Source organism: Cololabis saira, chromosome 2, assembly GCF_033807715.1.
Source record: "Cololabis saira isolate AMF1-May2022 chromosome 2, fColSai1.1, whole genome shotgun sequence".
NCBI lineage: Eukaryota > Metazoa > Chordata > Actinopteri > Beloniformes > Belonidae > Cololabis > Cololabis saira.
In genome coordinates this window covers 46,364,160-46,386,739 of record NC_084588.1, presented here as the reverse complement: position 1 = coordinate 46,386,739, position 22,580 = coordinate 46,364,160, and the positions used below count along the sequence as shown (strand labels likewise).

Sequence of the window (22,580 nt, the reverse complement as noted above, 5' to 3'; positions counted from 1 at the left end):
CCCCCACTGCCTGAGGCCGCCCTTGGGAAGTCTGTTTCTGACTGTTTGGGCAGAGACGTTCACACCAGTAGCCTGCTGGAGGTCATTCTGTAGGGCTCGGGCAGCTCACCCTGTTCCTTCTTGCACAGAGCAGCAGATCTCGGTCCTGCTGATGGGATGAGGACCGTCTACAGCCCTGTCCAGCTCTCCTAGAGTAACTGCCTGTCTCCTGGAATCTCCTCTGTGCTCTGGAGATTGTACTGGGAGACACATCAAATCTTCTTGCAACAGCACGCATGGATGTGCCATCCTGAGGGAGTTAGTTGGACTATCTGCGCAACTTCAGGAGGGTTAAGAAATCGCCTCATGCTCCCAGTTGTGATAATGACTTTAGCTAGAGCCAACACTTGTGGAAAAACAGTTTAAAAACATCAAGAGGGAGGAACTTGAAATGGCCTCCACCTGCAAAACCAGTCCTGTTTTGGAGGCCGTCTCGTTGTTGAGCCTCTAGTGCACCGGTTGTTAATTCCATCAACACCAATGCAGCTGAAACTGATTAACAGCCCCCGCTGCCACGTACCTGACCAAAACCTTATCAGAAAAGTGCAGTTGAATTCATGCCATACCCTGATAAAAAACTGTCCCTGTAATTTTTTTTGAGCAGTGTATATATGTACAGTATGTATATATATTGTTCCTGTTTCAGTGGTTCACTGTCCTGTTTGCTTTTTCATGTGTATTTTCTGTCATCGCAGGTGACTGTGTGTGTGTGTGTGTGTGTGTGTGTGTGTGTGTGTGTGTGTGTGTGTGTGTGTGTGTGTGTGTGTGTGTGTGTGTGTGTGTGTGTGTGTGTGTGTGTGTGTGTGTGTGTGTATGTGTGTGTGTGTGTGTGTGTGTGTGTGTGTGTGTGTGTTTCTGTGTGTCTGTGTGTGAGGTTTATTCCAGGAAGTGTTTCACTTAGACATGTTTCCATGGCGACCGTGCTGCATGTTGTGGGTGTGCTGCAGCCTCGGTCCGGTCTGTGTGTGTGTGTGTGTGTGTGTGTGTGTGTGTGTGTGTGTGTGTGTGTGTGTGTGTGTGTGTGTGTGTGTTTGTGTTTGTGTGTGTGTGTGTGTGTGTGTGTGTGTGTGTGTGTGTGTGTGTGTGTGTGTGTGTGTGTGTGTGTACGTGTGTACGTGCGTGTGTGTGTGTGCGTGTCCCTGCTGTGTTTGTGTGTGTGTGGTTGAGGTCACTGACCCCCCCCCCCTCCTCTCCCCTGTGTGTAGATGTGCAGAAGAAGAGGATTGTTTTCCAAGTCACTCTAAGTAATCACTCCTTAATGCATGGAAGCTTTTCCACCTGCTGGCCAGGTAGCCAGGTGGGCGGGGCATGTGACATCATCACACACCGGTAGCCCGGGAGGGGGGCGGGGCATGTGACATCATCACACACCGGCGGGACGCTCCGCTCTGACAAATCTGCCATTTCTGAGGAAAAATCCAAAGATAACGGCACACTTGCCAGAATCCATGTTCATGGCTTGTTGTCATGGCGACCCGAGACCCGAGACCCGGGGCTGCTGGGGCTGCTGGGTCGGCTAGCTGCTAGCGCTAGCAGGCGCTTGCACGGCTTCCCAGGCTGGACGCATCTCATCCCCGCGTGAATGATATCAGTTTATGGAACAATCTGGACACAGAAGCCAAAGAATGCAAACAAAACATTACATTTAAAAGAATAATAAAAGCCAGTTTGCCAGTCTCTCTTTTTAGCACCATTGTCATATTTTTTTTTTTTAAGCAAAAAAGAATAGGGCTTGGTCGTCTTGACGTCATCAGCTGGCGGAGCCGCCATGTTGGAAGCTACCTTAGCTTAGCTTAGCTGCTCTTCGGACCACTGCGCATTGTGTACAGACGTGCTCCCTCTTCATTGTGTCTTACTTGTAATCGTTACTTTCCGTTATTCTGTAACCATGGTAACCTGTTGCTGTGTTGTGGGGTGCAGCAGCTCCACACATAACAGACGTGGGGAAAAGATCGCTAATGGTTTAACTTTTCACCGCTTTCCTGCTTGGAGGCAGAACCAAACAAACTCTCACACAGACCGGGGTCGGATCATTCACACATGTTTTATTCCCACTTCTCCAGCTAAACGCAGTTGCTGGCCAGCTCTCTGCAGTGCGATTAACCCCAGATTTATCTGACGATAAAACTAGTTTGTTGAGGAAAAAATATTAACTCTATTTGTAGCTGCAGAGGAAAAAAATAATCCCACGAGGAAAACGAGAATTTTGCTCACGCCTCGGAGCCTCTTCCGCATAATATAGCGGTCAAAAAAAAAGAAAAGAAAAAAGTAAAAGAAATACAAAACATGTACTGTATGTTTTACTATTATACTAATTTATTGAACCACATGGTGAGTCAAACATTTACCAAAGCAGCTGCCAAACACTCGCAAACAAGCTAGCCAAAGACGTGGGTTGTGCAGAACTGCGGCAGTAAGTCCTCGTCGGAGCTCCACTCTTTAGTAAGGATTTCATATGGATCCAAACCGTTAATAATCATTATTTTCTCCATATACCACTCCCCGGCTTCCTTGTTTAAAGGAGCTTGAGGCAGGATTTATGAAAAAAATTTGTATACGTTTTAAGTTTTCTAGTAATAATGTAAGATGAAGCGTTCCAAACCAAAAAGAATGAGCCCTCTAGCGTATCTCTCCGTTGCCTTGAACAGGCTGTGTGCTGCAAAATGTGCTGCAATTCCGCGCTGTCCTGCGGATGTGACGTCACATGACGCTGCATGCACGTTCTCCCCGTTCTCCCGTGCCGGCTTCACTGTTGGCTGCAGTACCCCCAACGGCCGTCGTGGCGAAGGGTGGCGCTAATGAGTCTCATTTCTTAAAGGAGCCTCATGCTCCTTTAAGGTATCCCGGTAAATTCCAGTTGCTTTCTGGCATTTTAACATTTTTTCTTTTCATTCCGTCTGTTCACTTGGTGCTACTACACTGCTGTTTGTTAACACTCACAACGCTGCCAAAATGGCCCAGAAGGCAACTTGGCGACCAAGCCTTATACGACTATCTGTGTTTGACGACAGCTATTTTGTGTTATTTTATAACTTTGTTGTAGTTTTGGTTTTGTTTGTTTTCTGGGTTTTTTTTAAATTACGTTTATTGGAAAGTTTTTTTTTAATTGCATAATTTGTAATTTGTTTTTGTTTTTTATTATTAGGAAAAAGGGACAGATAAAATAAGCTTAGTCTTCTTTCTGTTCCCTTTCATTCAAGGAAAGAGATTTGTTGTAATTATATTGAACTGTTTTGTTTTTCTTTTAATGAATGAAATAAAGAATAAATAAAGCGAGCTCCGCCCCACCCCCTGCCACCAGGCCCCGCCCCCTGCAGCTCAAGCCCCACCCCCTGCCCCCCCCCCCCCCCCCCCCCCCCCCCCCCCGTCGCCGCCCTACATCACGACTGGGTTTTTACGTTGCAGACAAGGTGGAGGAGATGACTCTCGGCCAGAAGGCGTCGCCGGTGGACACCAAGATCGCCACCATCAAGCCCCGCCCCTCTAGCCGCTGCCTTGTCACGCCCACCGACATGAACGTAAGAACCTCCGTCGATGGCGAGACGTAAAAGCAATCTTTAAAAAAATCTTTAAAATTGAATAAATGTCAAAGCTGCAGAGAAGGACAGCAATCATCTGATCACCGAGCCGCTGAAGATGAAACCAAACAGACAATCATCTGGGTAAAATCCCCAGGATTCAGTAGCTTCAGCAGCAGGAACTAATGAAGGTTCCTTCAGCAGGAACTCTCAGTAGATCAGGGGTGTCCAACCAGTCAGAGCCACGATTGGTTCCTGTGTTCCTGCAAAGAGCCACATCAACTACCCATGATCCCTCACTCCCTGCTCTCTCTGAGACATAAAAATACCATTAGAAAACAGAAAGGTGAAATCCTGCAATCTGATTGGCTGTTAACTGCGGTATAATGAGCATATACCACGGCTTCTATTCTAAAGCCTTATCACAGCATATCATTCCACGTCAGGGAAGCAACAATGTATCCATGACAACGACTTACTGTTACATATTTTTTGACGGTTACAGCAGGTAGCAAAAAGTAGCTGGTGTTAAAGTTTATTTTTTATTTTTGTTAACGATTAATTAGGCATGTTCACGGTAATCTTTGATTTCCGGGGAGGAGCTAACGATGGATGAATGGATTGACGAGTGCCTGTCTCCGAAAAAAAAGACGAAATGCGGAGCTACATCTGGAGAGATGGGACTATTGTTTTCCACAGTGGGGCTATTTTTACTGGATAATATATATTTCTGATTAATTAAAAACTACATAAAATAGATTGTGTATTCCTCTTTCATATTTAGACGCCCCTCAGCTGTGATATAATGAGCGTTTACCACGGCCTGTCGCAATGTAGACTATTGCTTAAATATTAATATTTAATGTATATTATATATATTAAACTCTCCCACTCTGTTAAAAACGTCTTGTGTTCATCTTCATATTTTCCTTTGGCCGTGCATTTTTTCCCTGCCATTTTGAGAGTGGATTTTTTTACTCACACAAAATTCAAGATGAGCTAGCGTCCGTATAGCTCAACACTTGAGCAGGCAACTTATGTAAACCTTCCCCTGTACAGCGACGCGGGTTCGATTCCAGTCGTAGCATATTTTGCCCCCCACTTCCTACGTGTCTACGTGACTTTCACTGCACCATCAAATAAAGTCGCAATTGCCGCATGACACCGGGCAAAGAGCCGAATGTGGCTGGCGAGCCGCGGGTTGGACACCCCAGCAGTAGATGGTTCCATCACCAGGAACCCTACAGCTGCTCTGATTTCATGGACTTTAACATCCAACATGCTCAGTGAGGTCTGGGGACTGAGTTTGAGCTCTTGGGTTCTTCTTTTGTTAGTTTTTTGATATTTCTCTGAGCCCTGTAGCACCCTATAATGTAATAATTTCCTGAAAATGGAATAACGCCTGAAAATGTATTAATATTTGCACTTAACTCAACCGAAAATGTAATAAAATCCAATAATGTAATAACTTCACCAATAATGTAATAAAATATCCTGACTGATATTGTAATAACATTTTTACTGATAATGTAATACCTTATTACATTATTGGCAATTTATTACATTTTCAGGTGGGTCTTTTTTTTTTCCAAAACTGATAATGTAATATTTGACAAATAATGTAATATATATGTTCATTTTCAGTCCAGAGTTCTGCATTTTGTGTTTTAAGTATCTAAGAATGTTATATACGCTGAATTTGAAACACCAGAATGACTATTGGGTTAAATTGCAGACTTTGAGTACCATGTAATAAATTCCCAATAACGTAATAAGGTATTACATTATCGGTTAAAATGTTATTACAATATCCTGACGGATATTGTAATAACATTTTTTTACATTATTGGGGAAGTTATTACATCATTGGGTTTTATTACATTTTTGATTGAGTTAAGTGCAAATTTTATTACATTTTCAGGCGTTATTACATTTTCAGGAAATTATTACATTATAGGGTGCTACAGCCCTTCATGGCCCCACCGTGGTGTAAATCTGCCTGAAGGGTCACATGATTTTCTCTGTTTGGTTTCTCTCCAGTAATAACGGTGTAACAGGTCATGTGAACATTAGTGATATTAGAAGTTAGCTTGTGACAGGGCTCGTGAAAAGCGTGTTTCTGTGTGTGTCACGACAACATTCTGATTTCCAGTCCATGTATCACGACCGCCAGGGAGTCGCGGTGGTGCCGCCCACGGTTCCTGCCTTCCTGGGGATCCCCGAGAAGGGAACCATTAAGAAGCAGAAGTCCATAGGTAGGTGGAGGTGGAGGAGGTGTGACAGAGGTGTGACGGAGGTGTGATGGAGGTGGAAGAGGTGTGACAGAGGTGTGACGGAGGTTTGACGGAGGTGTGACGGAGGTGTGATGGAGGTGTGACAGAGGTGTGACGGAGGTGTGACAGAGGTGTGACGGAGGTGTGACGAAGGTGTGACAGAGGTGTGACGGAGGTGTGACGGAGGTGTGACGTATGTGAGACGGAAGTGTGACAGAGGTGTGACGGAGGTGTGACGGAGGTGTGACGGAGGTGTGACGGAGGTGTGACAGAGGTGTGACGGAGGTGTGACGGAGGTGTGACGTATGTGAGACGGAAGTGTGACAGAGGTGTAACGGAGGTGTGGCGGATGTGGAGGAGGTGGAGGAGGTGTGAATGACGGAGGTGTGACGTATGTGAGGCGGAGGTGTGAATGACGGATGTGTGACAGAGGTGTGACGGAGGTGTGACACAGGTAACAGAGGTGTGACAGAGGTGGAGGAGGTGTGAATGACAGAGCTGTGATGGAAGTGTGACAGAGTTGTGACGTATGTGAGACGGAGGTGTGACAGAGGTGTAGCGGAGGTGTGACGGAGGTGGAGGAGGTGGAAGAGGTGTGACAGATGTGTAAATAACGGGGGTGTGAAGGAGGTGTGAATGACGGAGGTGTGAATGATGGAGGTGTGACAAAGGTGTGAATGACGGAGGTGTAACAGAAGTGTGACGGAGGTGTGAATGATGGAGGTGTGACAGAGGTGTGAATGATGGAGCTGTGAATGATGGAGGTGTGAAGGAGGTGAGACGTATATGTGTGACGGAGGTGTGACGTATATGTGTGACGGAGGTGTGACAGAGGTATAACGGAGGTGTGACGGAGGTGGAGGAGGTGTGACAGAGGTGTCAAAGATGGAGGTGTGAATGACGGAGGTGTGAATGACGGAGGTGTGAATGACGGAGGTGTGAATGACGGAGGTGTGACGGAGGTGTGAAGGTGTGACAGAGGTGTGATGTATATGTGTGACAGAGGTGTGACAGAGGTGTAACGGAGGTGTGACGGAGGTGGAGGAGGTGTGACAGAGGTGTGAATGACGGAGGTGTGAATGACGGAGGTGTGACGGAGGTGTGACAGAGGTGGAGGAGGTGTGAATGACTGAGGCGTGACGGAGGTGTAACGGAGGTGTAACAGAGGTGTGACGGAGGTGGAGGAGGTGGAAGAGGTGTGACAAAGGTGTGATGGAGGTGTGACAGAGGTGTGACGGAGGTGTGACAAAGGTGTGATGGAGGTGTGATGGAGGTGTGACGGAGGTGTGAATGACGGAGGTGTGACAGAGTTGTGAAGGAGGTGAGACGGAGGGGTGACGTATGTGAGACGGAGGTGTGATGGAGAGGTGATGAAGATGTGACGGAGGGGTGACGGAGGTGTGAATGACGGAGGTGAGACGGAGGTGTGACAGAGTTGTGACAGAGTTGTGATGGAGGTGTGAACACAACAACTCTTTCCCATTTTAGATGTTTTCCAGTTGTTAAAACTGAAAGTTTACACTGCCCATGGACATTAATATTTGGTACAGTTACCCCAAGAACCAGTGGTCCATGGAAATTAATATTTGGCCACCAATCCAGTTTCCTGATATGGACTTCATTTCTACGCCGGGGAAATACATGAAGCAAAGCTTGAAGGCATACAAAAGTCTTCAAGGCAGGATTTGTTGGTGAAATTAAAGTGATGAGGACACCGAACTTTATGATTTGACCGTCTAACGTTAGCTGCCCAAAAATCCAACATTACCTGATACAAAATGGGAACCGCAAATCCACGTTTCGGTGCCTGGAATCCAGTTGTTTCTGTGAATGGCAGCGATCCATTTGTCTCTCTTAAGCTTATTTTTCGGCAGTCTGTAAAACGATAACTCCGATTTCTTGCTAAATCTGTTCAGTCGATCGCACAACAGCTCTTTCCCATTTTAGATGTTTTCCAGTTGCGCAAACTGAAAGTCTACGCTGACTCTTTCTGCCACTCAGTCTTTCTGCCACTCAATCTTTCTGACACTCAGTGGGCGAAACCCGCCGTGAAGTTGCATCTGTGACGTCATGCACATTCCCTCTATAGTTCCCAGACTACAGTTTTGGAGTCTATGTATGTATGTATGTATGTATGTATGTATGTATGTATGTATGTATGTATGTATGTATGTATGTATGTATGTATGTATGTATGTATGTATGTATGTATGTATGTATGTATGTATGTATGTATGTATGTATGTATGTATGTATGTGTGTGTGTGTGTGTGTGCGTGTGTGTGTGAGGGGAGGGGGGGGGGGGGGGGGGGGGTACTCTTGTAAGAACAGATGTCTTCCTTCGGCCGTGGGTTAATTCCTCCCTCTGCTCCATCTCTCAGGCATGGAGGACGATAAGCAGGGCTTCCTCACGCCGCCGATGCTGAAGTTCGCCCGCAGCCTGTCGATGCCGGACACCTCGGAGGACATCCCCCCCCCTCCGGCCATCTCCCCCCCCTCGCCGCCCAACTACAACTCCCCCGCCGGGCCGGCGGCGCCCAAGACCTACGCCGTCGCCCGGAACTCGCCCAAAGCTGCGGCGGACGTGGGGACGCTGCGGCGTGGCTACTTCCGACAGAGCTCGGAACACTTCGAGAGCTCGCGGTTGCGGGGCCGGACGCCGGTGCCGGAGAACCCGTACTCCGAGGTAGTACCTTCAAGAGCAACGTCAAATATATCTTTATCCTGCAAAAACGTTTGATCAAAATTATTACATTTTCCAATAGACCAGGGCTCGGCAACCCGCGGCTCTTTAGCGCCGCCCTAATGGCTCCCTGGAGCTTTTTAAAAAAAAAAGTCCTTTTTTTTTCTTCCTTTTTTTCTCTTTTTTTTCTTTTTCCTTTTTTTCTTCTTTTTTTTCCTTTTTTCTTTTTTTTCTTCTTTTTTTCCTTTTTTTCTTTTTTCTTCTTTTTTTTCCTTTTTTTCTCTTTTTTTCTTCCTTTTTCCTTTCCTTCTTAATCTCGACATTTCAACTTTTTTCTCGAAAGTTTGACTTTTTTCTCGACATTTCGACTTGTTTTCTCGACATTTCGAGTTTTTTCTCGACATTTCGACTTTTTTCTCGACATCTCGGCTTTTTTCTCGGCATTTCAACTTTTTTCTCAAAGTTCATAATGAAAAAAAAAATCTCCCCCCAGTTCTAACTAATATAAATACATGCAACATGTGTTGCGTTCATTCTAAGGCTTATACAAGACTTCATTTTTTGCGGCTCCAGACATATTTGTTTTTTGTGTTTTTGGTCCAATATCGCTCTTTCAACATTTTGGGTTGCCGACCCCTGCAATAGACTCACTAGATCCACCCCATTGTTCCATTCCCTAAGTATTCTCCCTATTTTTGCTCTAAATGTTTTTCAGATTTGTCTTTTTGTCTATCAATCCATTCACAAGCTACTTCCAACCTGTTTTCATTCTTTATTTCAATTCAATTCCCAAATTCATCACTTCAATATAGGTCTGCAAACAATCTCCATCCAACCTTTTTCAGGTCTACTTTTTCCCAATTTTCAATTAGATTCAGAGTTTCCTCTTTATTGGAACATCTTACCACCATATTAGAGAATGCTCAAGTACAAATACTTTCAAAAAACAAATCACAACATTTTTACTAGCCCAAGTTAGTAAAGCTTAACCATTAATTTCCAGTACTTCTCTGCAAACCCTAATTAGATTCCCGTTTTAGTTTTCTAGCAATTTAGCTTATTTTCCTTAGTTGTCCTATGTTTTACATATTTCCGTAGATATTGTTTGTTTCATTATAGGAGGAGACATCGACAAGCCCTTATGGGTTTTTTTGGTTCCTCCCACATATTTTCTGTTATATTCTATTTCTTTTTTTTATTAGGGCCCGAGCACTGACAGTGCGAAGACCCTATTGTATCTGTAGGAATTGTTTTCCTCGTTTTTTTTCTCGTTTTTTATTTTCCCGACAAAATGAGGGCCTTTTTGCCCCCCTAAACGTGCCCCAAAAGTCACCAAATTTTGCACACAAGCCAGGCCTGGCGAAAAATGTGATATTTAATGGTTTGCATTAATGGGCGTGGCCTAATGGCTCAACAGCGCCCCCTTGAAAACTTTGTGCCTCAAGCCCCACAATACGGTTTGACGTACATGCACGAAAATCGGTACACACCTGTATCATGGCACAACTTAAAGAAAAGTCTCTTGGCGCCATGGCCGAAACCGAACAGGAAGTCGGCCATTTTCAATTAATCGTATAATTTTGGCGCAATTTATGCCATTTCTTCGGCCGTTAATACGGCCCGAACCGTAACGTGCACCCAGGTGTGTTATACATCAAAATGTGTGTCTCGACCCTGCGACGATGGGTATTACTTTTCTCAGGCAAAAGCGTTACCGTGGCGACGATAGACGCCAAAAGGCGCGCCCCCCCTTCATCTGATTGGTCCATATTTGATAGTTCCTACTTTCTGCCATAACCTTTGAATGGTTTGACATAAAGACTCGTGGGTGGTGTCATCGGACTCGGTATTTAGTACTTGACCTTTATTGGTGAAAATTTCACACGCTAGGGCCGGTTCATCGCTGCTTGCAGCTTTAATTTCCTTTTTTTCTACATACTGTTCGTCTGTACTTGTACATTTGTATATTTTTATGTGCAAATAAACTAAACTAAAACTAAACTAAACTAGGTGGGCAACAAGACGCTGTACGTGCCGGCCAAGCCGGCCCGGAGGAAGGGGATGCTGGTGAAGCAGCCCAACGTGGAGGACAGTCCGGAGAAGACCTGCCACGCCTCGGGCGCTGTCTCCATGCCGACCACGCCGGTGGAGCGGACCTGCATCCCCATCCCCACCATCATCGTTAAGGAGCCGTCCACCAGCAGCAGCGGCAAGAGCAGCCAGGGCAGCAGCATGGAGATCGAACCCACAACCCCGGAGCACCCCCCTCTCACCCCAACCGCCGGCGGAGGCCTGCGCCCGGACGACCCGCTCTCCCTCAGCAACCCCTTTGCGGCGGCCATCGCCGGCGCGGTACGCGACCGCGAGAAGAGGCTGGAGGCCAAGAAGAGCTCCATCACCTTCCAGTCCATCGACGTCGGGGACGACGAGTTCAGCCCGGCGCCGATGCCGCGCCTGCGCCAGTCCAAGTCCATCGACGAGGGCATGTTCAGCAGCGACGAGCGTCTCCGGAGGATCATGGCCCCACCTTCCATCAGACAACTCGGACGGCCGGTCGGTGGCGGCAGCGGGAACATGACGGACTTCAACAGTCCGGAACCCACCGTGGTGCGGGAGCCTCTCAACACCAGGACGGGTCAGTGTCCCAACCTGGACAGTCCGGTGAGTCTCCCGTCGACGCCACCCAAGAGCCACTACAAGGCCAACGGGACATACCTGCACCCAGTCACCGGGAAGCCCTTGGACCCCAACTCTCCGCTGGCTCTGGCCCTCGCGGCACGGGACCGGGCCATGAAGGAGCAACACCCTCAGAACAAACCCACAAACCCTCCTCAGGTTAGTTAGTTAGTTAGTTTCACACCGTGTCCTAACTACATGCGATGCGAGCGAGCGTCAGCGACAAAATCATTTCCATTGCTTTATTTTCTATTGGACTGTCCTAACTGGCCATGAGCGACGCAGCGCTGCGTTTTGAGCTGAACATTTGTCGGACGCCCTGCTTCTATTTTCTTCCTGTCGCTCGCGTTGAAAGCCGGTTGAAAGCGCTGTAGGAAACGGTCACGGAGGAACGGCTGATCCAGTTAGTTGAAATGAGAAGTTATCTCTATGATTCCAACTCATTTCACTACAAAAACCTCAATAAAGTGGCAGCTGCTGGAGGGAGATGGACAGAGAGCTCGAAGTTACCGTTATTTTTGTGTGTTTTTTCAGGATGCTGAGCAGACGTTAATTTACCGTTAGCTTCTGTTAATGTACTCTAGCTACTGTTAAACTGTTGAGGAAGGGCAGTTAGCAAGTTCAGCACAATAATATGGCCTGTTAGAGTTGAACAACAATTAATACCAATAAACGATTTAACATCAGCATCTATCTGTAGCCTACTCTGTACTGTGCAGCCGTCCCTCAAAACGGCAGCCAATCACAGCGGTCGGTCCACGTGGGTTTGACCAATGGTGGCTTGTCAATAGGGGGCACTAGGGCGCTCTCTGCGCCCGTGGCCAATCAGCGTGTTTTCTGTAATTCTTCATCCCATCTGATTGACTCATGAGCTGTCAATCAAAGTCACACCCCTGACAGTGTAGACGCGCGACTGTATCTGTCACTCGTATACAAACGGAGTCACAGCCAAAGACATCTATCCGTATCCTCCCATGGAGCTGCTGCGATACGACAACGACGCCGCCATATTGGATGTGGCAAGACTGTAAACTAATACGCTGTAAACTAATACAAGTAAATGGACTTATTTTCATAAAGCGCCTTTTTACAAAGAAATGTACGTTTTACGTCTCATTTATTCATTCACACACGCACTAATATACTTGGGAAACAGTTAGGCACCAAATATAATATATTTAATTTTCTGAGATGGCAAAAATAAGAACTTTATTGATCCCACATAGGAGTAATTCATGTTATATCAGCTATAGAGAACAAGGTAGTGCCGAAAAACAATATACAGTATATCCCCCCTCACAAAAATAAGAAAAATAGAGAAACATATTTTCTCATCAACAAAACAAATTTTAAATTTTTCAAATAACAAAATAACATATTTGAATGATTTTTCAGACAATATCTGTCAATATCTTTATATAATAACTGAAAAAATCTGAAAAATTGTTCGAATATTTTATTTTATTTTAAATATGTTTATGTAAAATATGCTACATGTATATGTATATCTATATGTAGTATATGTAGTGATATGTAATAAAAAATAACAAAAAAATGTATGTTCAAGTAGAGTTTATAGTTGTGTTGTAATCCCCACTCGCCAGTGCGCCCCCCCAATATTTTTTATCACCAGCCACCACTGGGTTTGACATGTCGTCGTCTGAGACTGACCAATGGAAGCTGTCAATCAAAATAACGCGGGGGCCCATATTAACGCTTTCAGTGTGGACAGAGAGCGTCCGATGTCACGCAGTGCGACGCGATAGTCGGACGCTCGCATGCAGTTAGGGCACGGTGTAAGTTTATTTCAGTCATATATACCTTTCAAGGCAACAAGGAAGAGACAATTTTTTACAATTTGACTGAAAAAGGCTCAGGCAGAAGCAGAGCTTATTAATGCTACTATACAACTGAAGCTACACAATACATGGTGTCAAGTGTGAAGAAAAAAAGGAACAAAAAACAAACAAAAAAAAAGAACAAAAAAACAAACATATAATATATACATATACTGTACATACACTTGCATACATACATACATGTACACACATAGATGCAGATCTACATACACATACATATCTCTTTTCCCCTTTTTTCAATTACAGCCATAACTCCCAAATATAAATGCACATAATGAATTTTTGAACATAACAAAGGGGGTACGTTGCTTAAATTTGAGATCAACACTATTCCACAGCTGGACCTAGGGCTGTTCGATTAATCGATTTTAAATCGTACTCGCGATTATGTAATTAGAACGATGTTAAAACGTGAAAATCATAAAATCGATTTTTCACTTTTTTTTTTTTTTTTTTAATTTATTTATTTTTTTACCTTGTCTGCACACATATTAATGATTGATACCATATTAATGATTGATGGAAATACCTCTCAATACCTGCGACAAGTGCCCCATGGGAGAGGCTCTTTAGTGTAGGAGGGGGCGTTGTAACATGCCACCGGGCATCCCTCAAGCCAGATGCGGTAGACCGGCTCGTGTTCCTTGCAAAAAACTTGCAAATGTGAATAGCAAATGTAATGACTGACATTACACACCTCTACCTCCTTCATGGGTTGCATTATTATTTAGCATGCAAAGACCCAGTTTAGTTTAATTAGAAAATGTCTTGTTTTATTTAATTGGAAATATAACTTACTGCAAGTGGTGATTTGCTGATTTTTTTTCAGAGATAAAACTTTATATTTTATTATATTTTTAAAACTTTTTTTCAACTTATTTTACAGAGTTTTGCACTTTATTCATTCATTTCTGGTTTAATAAGAGCAAAGTTTGCACTTAAAGCCCAATGGGGCAAATGTTCAATAAAAAAAACAGCATATTTGAAATCATTTCTTTGCCTTTTGTCAATTCACAAAATAATCGTAATCGTAATCGAAAATCGGATTTTGAGAGAAAAAAATCGAGATTTTATTTTTGGGCAAAATCGAACAGCCCTAGCTGGACCCCTTTAAAAGAAATACATCTTCTTTTAATTTCTTTTATCGCTTTTGGTAACAAAAATTTGCATCCATCTCTTAACTCATATTAACTCTCAGACGCTATGAAAAATTTCTGCACACTGTCTGCTAGTGTTTTATTTTTTGCTTTAAACATGATTTGCATTTTTTTATAATAAACCAATGCTCTAACCTCCAGGTTCAGCCGACGCCCAAACACGAGGCCCAGTCGCTGCCGCCGAGCCACAAGCCGGACCTCAACCAGCCGCTGTTCATCGACACCAAGCTGCGCTCGGGCATCGAGACCAGCTTCGCCGCCATCTCCACGGCGACCATGGGCCGGCCGGGCCGCGGCGGCCTCCGGCGGCAGGCGACGGAGCAGAAGTACGAGTCCGGCGGGGCGCGGGAGGACGACGGGCAGCACCGGCGTCCCGCGGAGGACAGGAAAAGCCTGCCGGCCGACGCCGCCGACGCCTCGCAGCCCAAATCGGCCGGGCTGCTGATGGTCCACACCGAGGCGGGGGGCAGCAGGAACCCCCCGGAGCTGGAGGTGACGGACAGCAACCGGCCGTCCGAGCTGAAGGACCCCAACCAGCCGGACCCCCAGAACCACCCGGGTCCCCAGAACCACCCGGGGAGGAGGAGGGCCGTGGCTCCGGGGGAATCCCTGGAGGAACCCGTCAAGCTCCCCTTCAGGATCCCGCCGCCCCCGCTGGCCTCCGTCGACATCGACGAGGAGTTTGAGTTCTCGGACCCGCTGCCGCCGCCGCTGGAGTTCGCCAACAGCATCGACGTCCCCGACGACCAGGCCAGCGCCTTCGCGGAGATGCTGCAGCAGCAGAGACGGAACGGAGGGCCCGCCCTGCCCCCGTACGGGCCCCACGCCCCCCCCCAGGTCCTGAGGAACAGCATGCCCCCCTCGTACCACCCCGGCCCCCCCGACCCCGAGGCCGGCGTGGGCGACTCGGGCATCGAGGAGCCGGACAGTCGCAGCAGCGGCGACCCGCACCATGTGGACGCCACCAGCACGGTGTCCAGCATCTCCACGCTGTCGTCGGAGGGGGGGTTCTGCGACGCGGCCCTGGAGGGCCTCTACGCCGGCGCCGCCGACGGCCACGCCTTCCTGGCGGAGCGGCCGCCGGTCCCCCCCAAACCCAAGGCCAAGTCCGTCATCAACCGGGCGTCGCTCTACCACGACACCCTCATCGAGGAGCCGCCGGAGGCCTACGGGTCGCCCCCTCAAGCCCCGCCCCCCCCGCCCTCGGCCTCCGAGCCCCCCAGGACTCCCTCCCAAAGGACGTCCAAGCTGTGGGGCGACCCGCCCCCCGAGCTGCGCAGCCCCCCCCCCCACGCCGGACGGGAAGAGCACCGTCATCACCGAGCTGAGCTCCATCCTGCAGCACATCAACCGGCCGCCGAAGGAGGGCCTGGACTCCCCCACGGGAACCCGGGGGGGCTTCGGATCCAGGTAACCTCCGACCTCCAGGGTCTTTGTGTGGGGGTTTACACACAAAGTGTCCTATATGTTCTTATTACCAAACAGTACAATTCGAACTTTAGAACCCTATTCAAACTGGCCCAATTTGGCCTCTTTTCAGGGTTTAGAGTAGTTCTAAAGAAGAGCCAAAAAAACAAATTTCCCCCCAAAATCAAAAACCACAACATTCAATTTCACTAATAGGAATAGAAAGATAATAAAATAATAACAATAATAATACATTTTATTTAAAGGCACCTTTCAGGACACTCAAGGTCGCCGTACAAAGGACAATAAAAACATGGCAATCAATTAAAAACATAGCAAAGTACAATACATAAAACAACAGTAAAGTGCAATAGTGAGGTCGTTCCAGTCCCAAGATTATTGTGAGTCTGCATGTCTGAAGAGGTGAGTTTTAAGGCGGGATTTGAAGGTGGTGACAGAGTCTGACACTTGAATGTCCTGTGGCAGTGAGGTCCAGAGCCGGACAGATAGAGCTGGATGTCATCCGCATAGCAATGAAAATGGATGTTATATTTACAGAAAATACTGCCAAGGGGGAGGAGGTAGATGATGGAAAGGAGGGGTCCGATCACTGATCCTTGGGGTACACCAGAGGAGAGGGGGACAGGATGTAAATGTTTTCAGTTGAACCTGCTGAGTTTCGGCCAGAGATATGATTTAAACCAGTCCAGGGGTGTGCCGGATCGTCCAATGGCGGCTAACCTGTCAATGAGGATGGTGTGGGAGATTTTGTCAAAGGTCTCTCTCAGGTCGAGGAGGACCAGGATGGTAATGAGTCCAGTGTCGGCAGCCATGAGGAGGTCATTGGTGATCTTAACAGGAGCTGTTTCAGTGCTGTGAGATGGACGAAAGCCAGAATGGAATTGTTCATAGAGGTTATTGAGAGAGAGGTGATTATGAAACTGAGATACAACAGTTTTTTTCTAGGACTTTGGAGAGGAAAGGGAAGATTGGAGATGGGACAAAGGTTGTTGAGATTGTTGGGGTCACCAGGCACCAGGCTTTCTTGAGAATTGGGGTTATTGTGGCAGATTTGAGAGATAAGGGAACAATACCAGAGGTGAGAGAAGAATGGACAATAGCAGTTATTAAAGGGTTCAGAGACTGGATGGAGACTTTGACCAGACAGGGAGGGAGAGGATCAAGCTGACAGGGAGATGGTTTGGATTTGTGGATGAGATCTGGAAAAAAAAAATCATTGTTGTGGTTGGTTCTACCTCGGGTAGGAGTATCTTAAATCTGAGGGCCGTTGTTCCTAGACTATTTGGATGGACATCTCCATCTCACTCAGCACTGTATACAAGAACCAAGAAAGGAGAAATAAAACACCCCAAAAACCAACACCCATATAAAAGATAAAAAGATAAATCTATTTGCAATAAATAGAATTATATGATTAGGAAAGAAAATAAATAAAATTAAAGCTGCAAGCAGCGATGAACGGGCCCTCGCACTCACGTCCACCGCCCCCCATAAGCATATCAGAAATGACACCAGCCACGACTCTCTATGTCAAACCATTAAAAAGTTATAGCAGAAAAAAGGAACAACCAATCAGAAGAAGGGGCGGGGCTAATTAAGGCCAACGAAGCTTAAGGACTCATTACAGAGTCCCATGACACCACCCACGACTTCCTATGTCAAACCATTCAAAAGTTATGGCAGATAAAAGTATTCTAGGGGGCGCTGTAGAGCCGTTAGGCCACGCCCATTAATGCAAACCATGAAATATCAAATTTATCGCCAAGTCTGGCTTGCATGCAAAATTTGGTGACTTTTGGAGAACTATCAAATATGGACCAATCACATGAAGGGGGGGCGCGCCTTTTGGCGTCTAGCGTCGCCACGGTAACACTTTTGAAAGAGAAAAGTAATGCGTGGTGTCGCAGGATGTAGACGCACATTTTGATGTATAACACACCTGGGTGCACGTTACGGTTCGGGCTGAATTAACTGCCGAAGGAATGGCATAAATTTCGCCAAAATGACACAATTTATTCAAAATGGCCGACTTCCTGTTGGGTTTCGGCCATGGCGCCAAGAGACTTTTCTTTTAGTTGTGACATGATACAGGTGTGTAGCGATTTTCGTGCATGTACGTCAAACCGTATTGTGGGGCTTGAGGCACAAAGTTTTCCTGGGGGCGCTGTTGAGCCATTTTGCCACGCCCATTAATGCAAACCATTAAATATCAAATTTATCGCCAGGCCTGGCTTGCATGCCAAATTTGGTGCCTTTTGGGGAACTATCAAATATGGACCAATCAGATGAAGGGGGGGTCCGCTTGTTGGCGTCTAGCGTCGCCACGGTAACACTTTTGAAAGAGAAAAGTAATGCGTGTAGTCGCAGGATGGAGACGCACATTTTGATGTATAAAACATCTGGGTTCACGATACGGTTCGGGCTGAATTAACTCTCGAAGGAATGGCATATATTGCTCCAAAATTACGCAATTAATTCAGAATGTTCAAAATGGCCGACTTCCTGTTCGGTTTCGGCCATGGCGCCAAGAGACTTTTCTTTAAGTTGTGACATGATACAGGTGTGTACCAATTTTCGTTCATGTACGTCAAACCGTATTATGGGGCTTGAGGCGCAAAGTTTTTTCTGTCTGAACCAACCAGATGAAGGGTGGCCGCGCTTTTTGGCGTCTAGCATCGCCACGGTAACGCTTTTGAAAGAGAAAAGTAATGCGTGTAGTCGCAGGATGGAGACGCACATTTTGATGTATAACACACTTGGGAGCACGTTACGGTTCGGGCTGAATTAACTTTCGAAGGAATGGCATAAATTTCGCCAAAATGACACAACTAATTCAAAATGGCCGACTTCCTGTTCGGTTTCGGGCATGACGCCAAGAGACTTTTCTTTAAGTTGTGACATGATACAGGTGTGTACCGATTTTCGTGCGTGTACGACATACCGCATTCTGGGGCTTGAGGCACAAAGTTTTCAAGGGGGCGCTGTTGAGCCATTTTGCCAGGCCCATTAATGCAAACCATGAAATATCAAATTTTTCGCCAGGCCTGACTTGCATGCAAAATTTGGTGACTTTTTGGGCACGTTTAGGGGGGCAAAAAGGCCCTCCTTTCGTCAGAAGAAAAAAGAAAGAAAGAAAAAAAATTCCTACAGATACAATAGGGCCTTCGCACTGAAGGTGCTCGGGCCCTAAAAATTGAATAAAGATATATGTGCATACCGGTATATGTGTGTGCTTGTACCGGAAACATGTATAATATAAGATATACATATATACTTATATATAGAATATGGATGGATGGATGGATGGATGGATGGATGGATGGATGGATGGATGGATGGATGGATGGATGGATGGATGGATGGATGGATGGATGGATGGATGGATGGATGGATGGATGGATGGATGGATGGATGGTTCGATGGATGGATAGATGATAGTAATAAGACTCCAGACTGTAGCGTGGCTTGTTGTCAGATAAAGTTGGGGCACATTTCAAGTTTATGTAGACGCCACGTTGGCAGGAAGTGATTTATTAAACGATGAGCAGATGGACGGGACTGAAGAGGAATTGACTCTAGTTCCAGTAGCAGCTTAAACCAGGACTGCCGGGCCTCCAGGGGGTTTCGGCCAGAGGCTGTTGGCCTTGAAGGGTTGAATGGTGGTGCAGTTGCCCCGAGCAACGGCTAATGCTGCCTGGCTCTGGACCGGAGGCTGCAAGCCGTTCACCGTCCTGCTCCCCGAACCAGTAGGTCAACCTCAAGCTGCTGCATCCTTAAAGGAGCATGAGGAAGGATTGAGGCAAGATTTATGAAAAAAATTTGTATACGTTTTAAGTTTTCTAGTAATAATGTCAGATGAAGTGTTCCAAACCAAAAAGAATGAGCCCTCTACTGTATCTCTCCGTTGCCTTGAACAGGCTGTGTGCTGCAAAATGTGCTGCAATTGTGACCGGAATTTCCCGCACTGTCCTGCGGATGTGACGTCAAATGACGCTGCATGTGCGTTCTCCCCGTTCTCCCGTGCCGGCTTCACTGTTGGCTGCAGTACCCCCGACGGCCGTCGTGGCGAAGGGTGGCGCTATAGAGTCTCATTTCTTAAAAGGAGCCTCATGCTCCTTTAAATAAACGGGATTAAACCCTCTTTTAACACTTTTATCCAAAACGACTTAGGCCACGTTTACACGTAGCCGGGTATTTACAAAAACTGATATTTTCCCCTCTACGTTTTCAAAAATATCCTCGTTTACACGGACCCGCATGAAAACGCTGTTAACGTCATGCCAGCCAATCAGAATCCTGGAAAAACATCAACAAATGACACGTGTAACTTCCAGTTAAGGCTGATTTATGGTTCCGCGTTACACCAACGCAGAGCCTACGGCGTAGGGTACGCGGCGACGCACACCGTACGGCGCGCATCGCCGCGTACCTTACCCCGTAGGCTCTGCGTCGATTTAACGCGGGACCATAATTCAGGCTTTACTTCCAAGACGGAACGAGAGTCTGAGAGAATTTAAAACGGGTAAAATAAAAGAAAATATTGACGGTGGCCAAACAAATTGTAAACACAGGTCGCACTCATGACGCTGCTGGTGACGTTTCTGTCGCATAATGTGACGTAAATCTCCGTTTTCCTCAGTTTTCTCTGTTTAGACGCAAACGTGAAAACAGAGTTTTTGAAAATCTCCACTTTGGCCGGAGTTTTCAGAAATGATCGTTTTTGGGGGCTTTGACCTCCGTTTTCGTGTAAACGAACGGCCAAAACGCATGAAAAAGCCTCCGTTTTTCCCCCGTGTAAACGGGGCCTTACATGTACATCAGAGAACAACACAAACACAAAATCCAAGGAGGTCCAGCTGGATCAGAGCTGGTCAGACTGCTACACAGTTGGACACAGGTGCTGCCATGCCAGTGCTAGAATATAAATGTGTTTTTATATATATGTATATATATATATATATATATATATATATATATATATATATATATATATATATATATATATATATATATATATATATATATATATATATATATATATATGTAATGCTAGAAGGCATCTCTGGATCAAGTAGTGAAGGTATTGAGGAGTGAAGTGTTTGGTAGCCAGAAGCAGAGCTTTAAACTTGATATAGAGATTAGCAGCGGAGTGACATGAGCTCTCTTGGGTTGGTTGAAGACCAGACGTACTGCTGCATTCTGGGTAATCTGTAGAGGTTTAACTGAGCAGCAGGGAGGCCGACCAGCAAGGAATTACAGTAGTCGATGCTTGACATGACCAGAGCCTGAATCAAGAGCTGTGTCGTATGTTCTGTCAGAGTCATTGTCCTTAAAGGTCAGCTGGCTGTCTAGCATGACACCAAGATTCCTAGCAGAAGATGTGGAGATGAGTGTGGTGGAATCCAGCTGCTTATCTGAGGAGGTAAAGAATGACTGCCTGTACAAACAATGAGCTCAGTCTTGGACAGATTTAGCTGAAGGTGACGGTCCTTCATCCAAGCAGAGATATCAGAAAGACAGGCCGATATTGAGGCGGCTGTGTCGCCAGGTGGGAAGGAAAGGAAGAGCTTGGTGTCATCAGCATAGCAGCGGTTGGAGAAGCCATGAGAGGTGATGATTTCACCTAGTGAAGTGGTGCATAGTGAAAAGAGAAGGCCAAGCACCAATCCCTGTGGCACATCTCACATCTTAAATCCCACATGTGCTGAAGATGCTAAGTAGCTCCGGTGATGACGGTTGGTGCTCATGTTGCTCTGGTCATACGTAAAGCTGGCTTCGTGGCGCTATGAAGAGCTTCTGTGAGGGTGAAATCCTGTATTTATGATGCAGCACGTGTTCATCCATCATTCATCCTTCCCCTCGTCCTCCGGCGGTTCTGCGGTTCTGCCCAGGTCGGTTCAGGTGGACCCGGGTCCCCGAGTGCAGGTCTGGTACCCGTGTAGGAGTGTTCGGACCTGCTGGGAGTCAGATGGCGTTTTGATGGACCTGAGTCGACTCAGCTGAGCTGTTTTTAACTCCCCCCCGCCTTAAGAGCAGAATGAAAAGCTTGATCAATAATTCACCGTACGGATGAATTTTGTATGAATGATCCCATCGCTCATCAGAGGACGGAGCGTGGGGGGAATAAGTCGCTCCAAGCTTTCGCTCTCATCCGCTAAAGCTTCATGCCGGTGACCTTTCACCTTCCACTCATCTCCAGCTCACACCGTTGTTGTTAGTCAGTTCTGGGTATGGTCACTTCTCCACCGCTGGTACCCCTTTTCCACCAAACCGGTTCCAGATCTTGTTCTGGACTACAGCTGAGTCTGGAACTGGGCTTTCTGTTTCCACTGACAAAGAACTGGCTCCGGGCCAGAAGAACCGGTTCCAAGGTAGCACCAACTCTTTGCTGGTCTAGAGGAAAGAACCGTTTACGTAAGCAGAGAGGGTGGAGTTATTAAGACCAACGGCAACAGCAAGACTGGGAGACGGAGACATTTTCAAATAAGAATGAATCTGGATGCAGCAAAGCATCATAGGAGGAGGAGGAGACAACCTGTCTTTTAGAGATGTGTCCACGGAGGAGCTACGTGGACCAAGTCCTATTAGAGCAGATAGCTGGTTGTTGCTGCAACTTTCACGCAAACGCAGAGACGTAACTGACGTTTGCAGAGACGTAACTGACGTTTGCAGAGACGTAACTGACGTTTGCAGAGACGTAACTGACCTTTGCAGAGACGTAACTGACGTTTTCAGAGACGAAACGGACGTTTGTAGAAACGTAACTGATGTTTGCAGAGACGAAACGGACGTTTGTAGAGACGTACAGTAACTGACGTTTGCAGAGACGTAACTGACGTTTGCAAAGACGAAACTGACGTTTGCAGAGACATAACTGATGTTTGCAGAGACGTAACTGACGTTTGCAGCGACGTAACTGACGTTTGCAGAGACGTAACTGACGTGGA

The 22,580-nt window shown here is 46.4% G+C and overlaps 1 protein-coding gene across 1 annotated transcript in view; it reads left to right on the top strand.

Annotated features, from left to right (window-relative positions):
* The window catches only part of LOC133464567 (SH3 and multiple ankyrin repeat domains protein 2-like), a 273,606-nt gene that overhangs the window by 233,786 nt on the left and 17,240 nt on the right, over window positions 1-22,580 (top strand). The window contains 7 exon segments of the mRNA XM_061746624.1: window positions 1,245-1,283; window positions 3,445-3,557; window positions 5,710-5,812; window positions 8,212-8,516; window positions 10,524-11,348; window positions 14,347-15,486; window positions 15,488-15,615. Coding sequence (XP_061602608.1) covers window positions 1,245-1,283; window positions 3,445-3,557; window positions 5,710-5,812; window positions 8,212-8,516; window positions 10,524-11,348; window positions 14,347-15,486; window positions 15,488-15,615 — 2,653 coding nt within the window.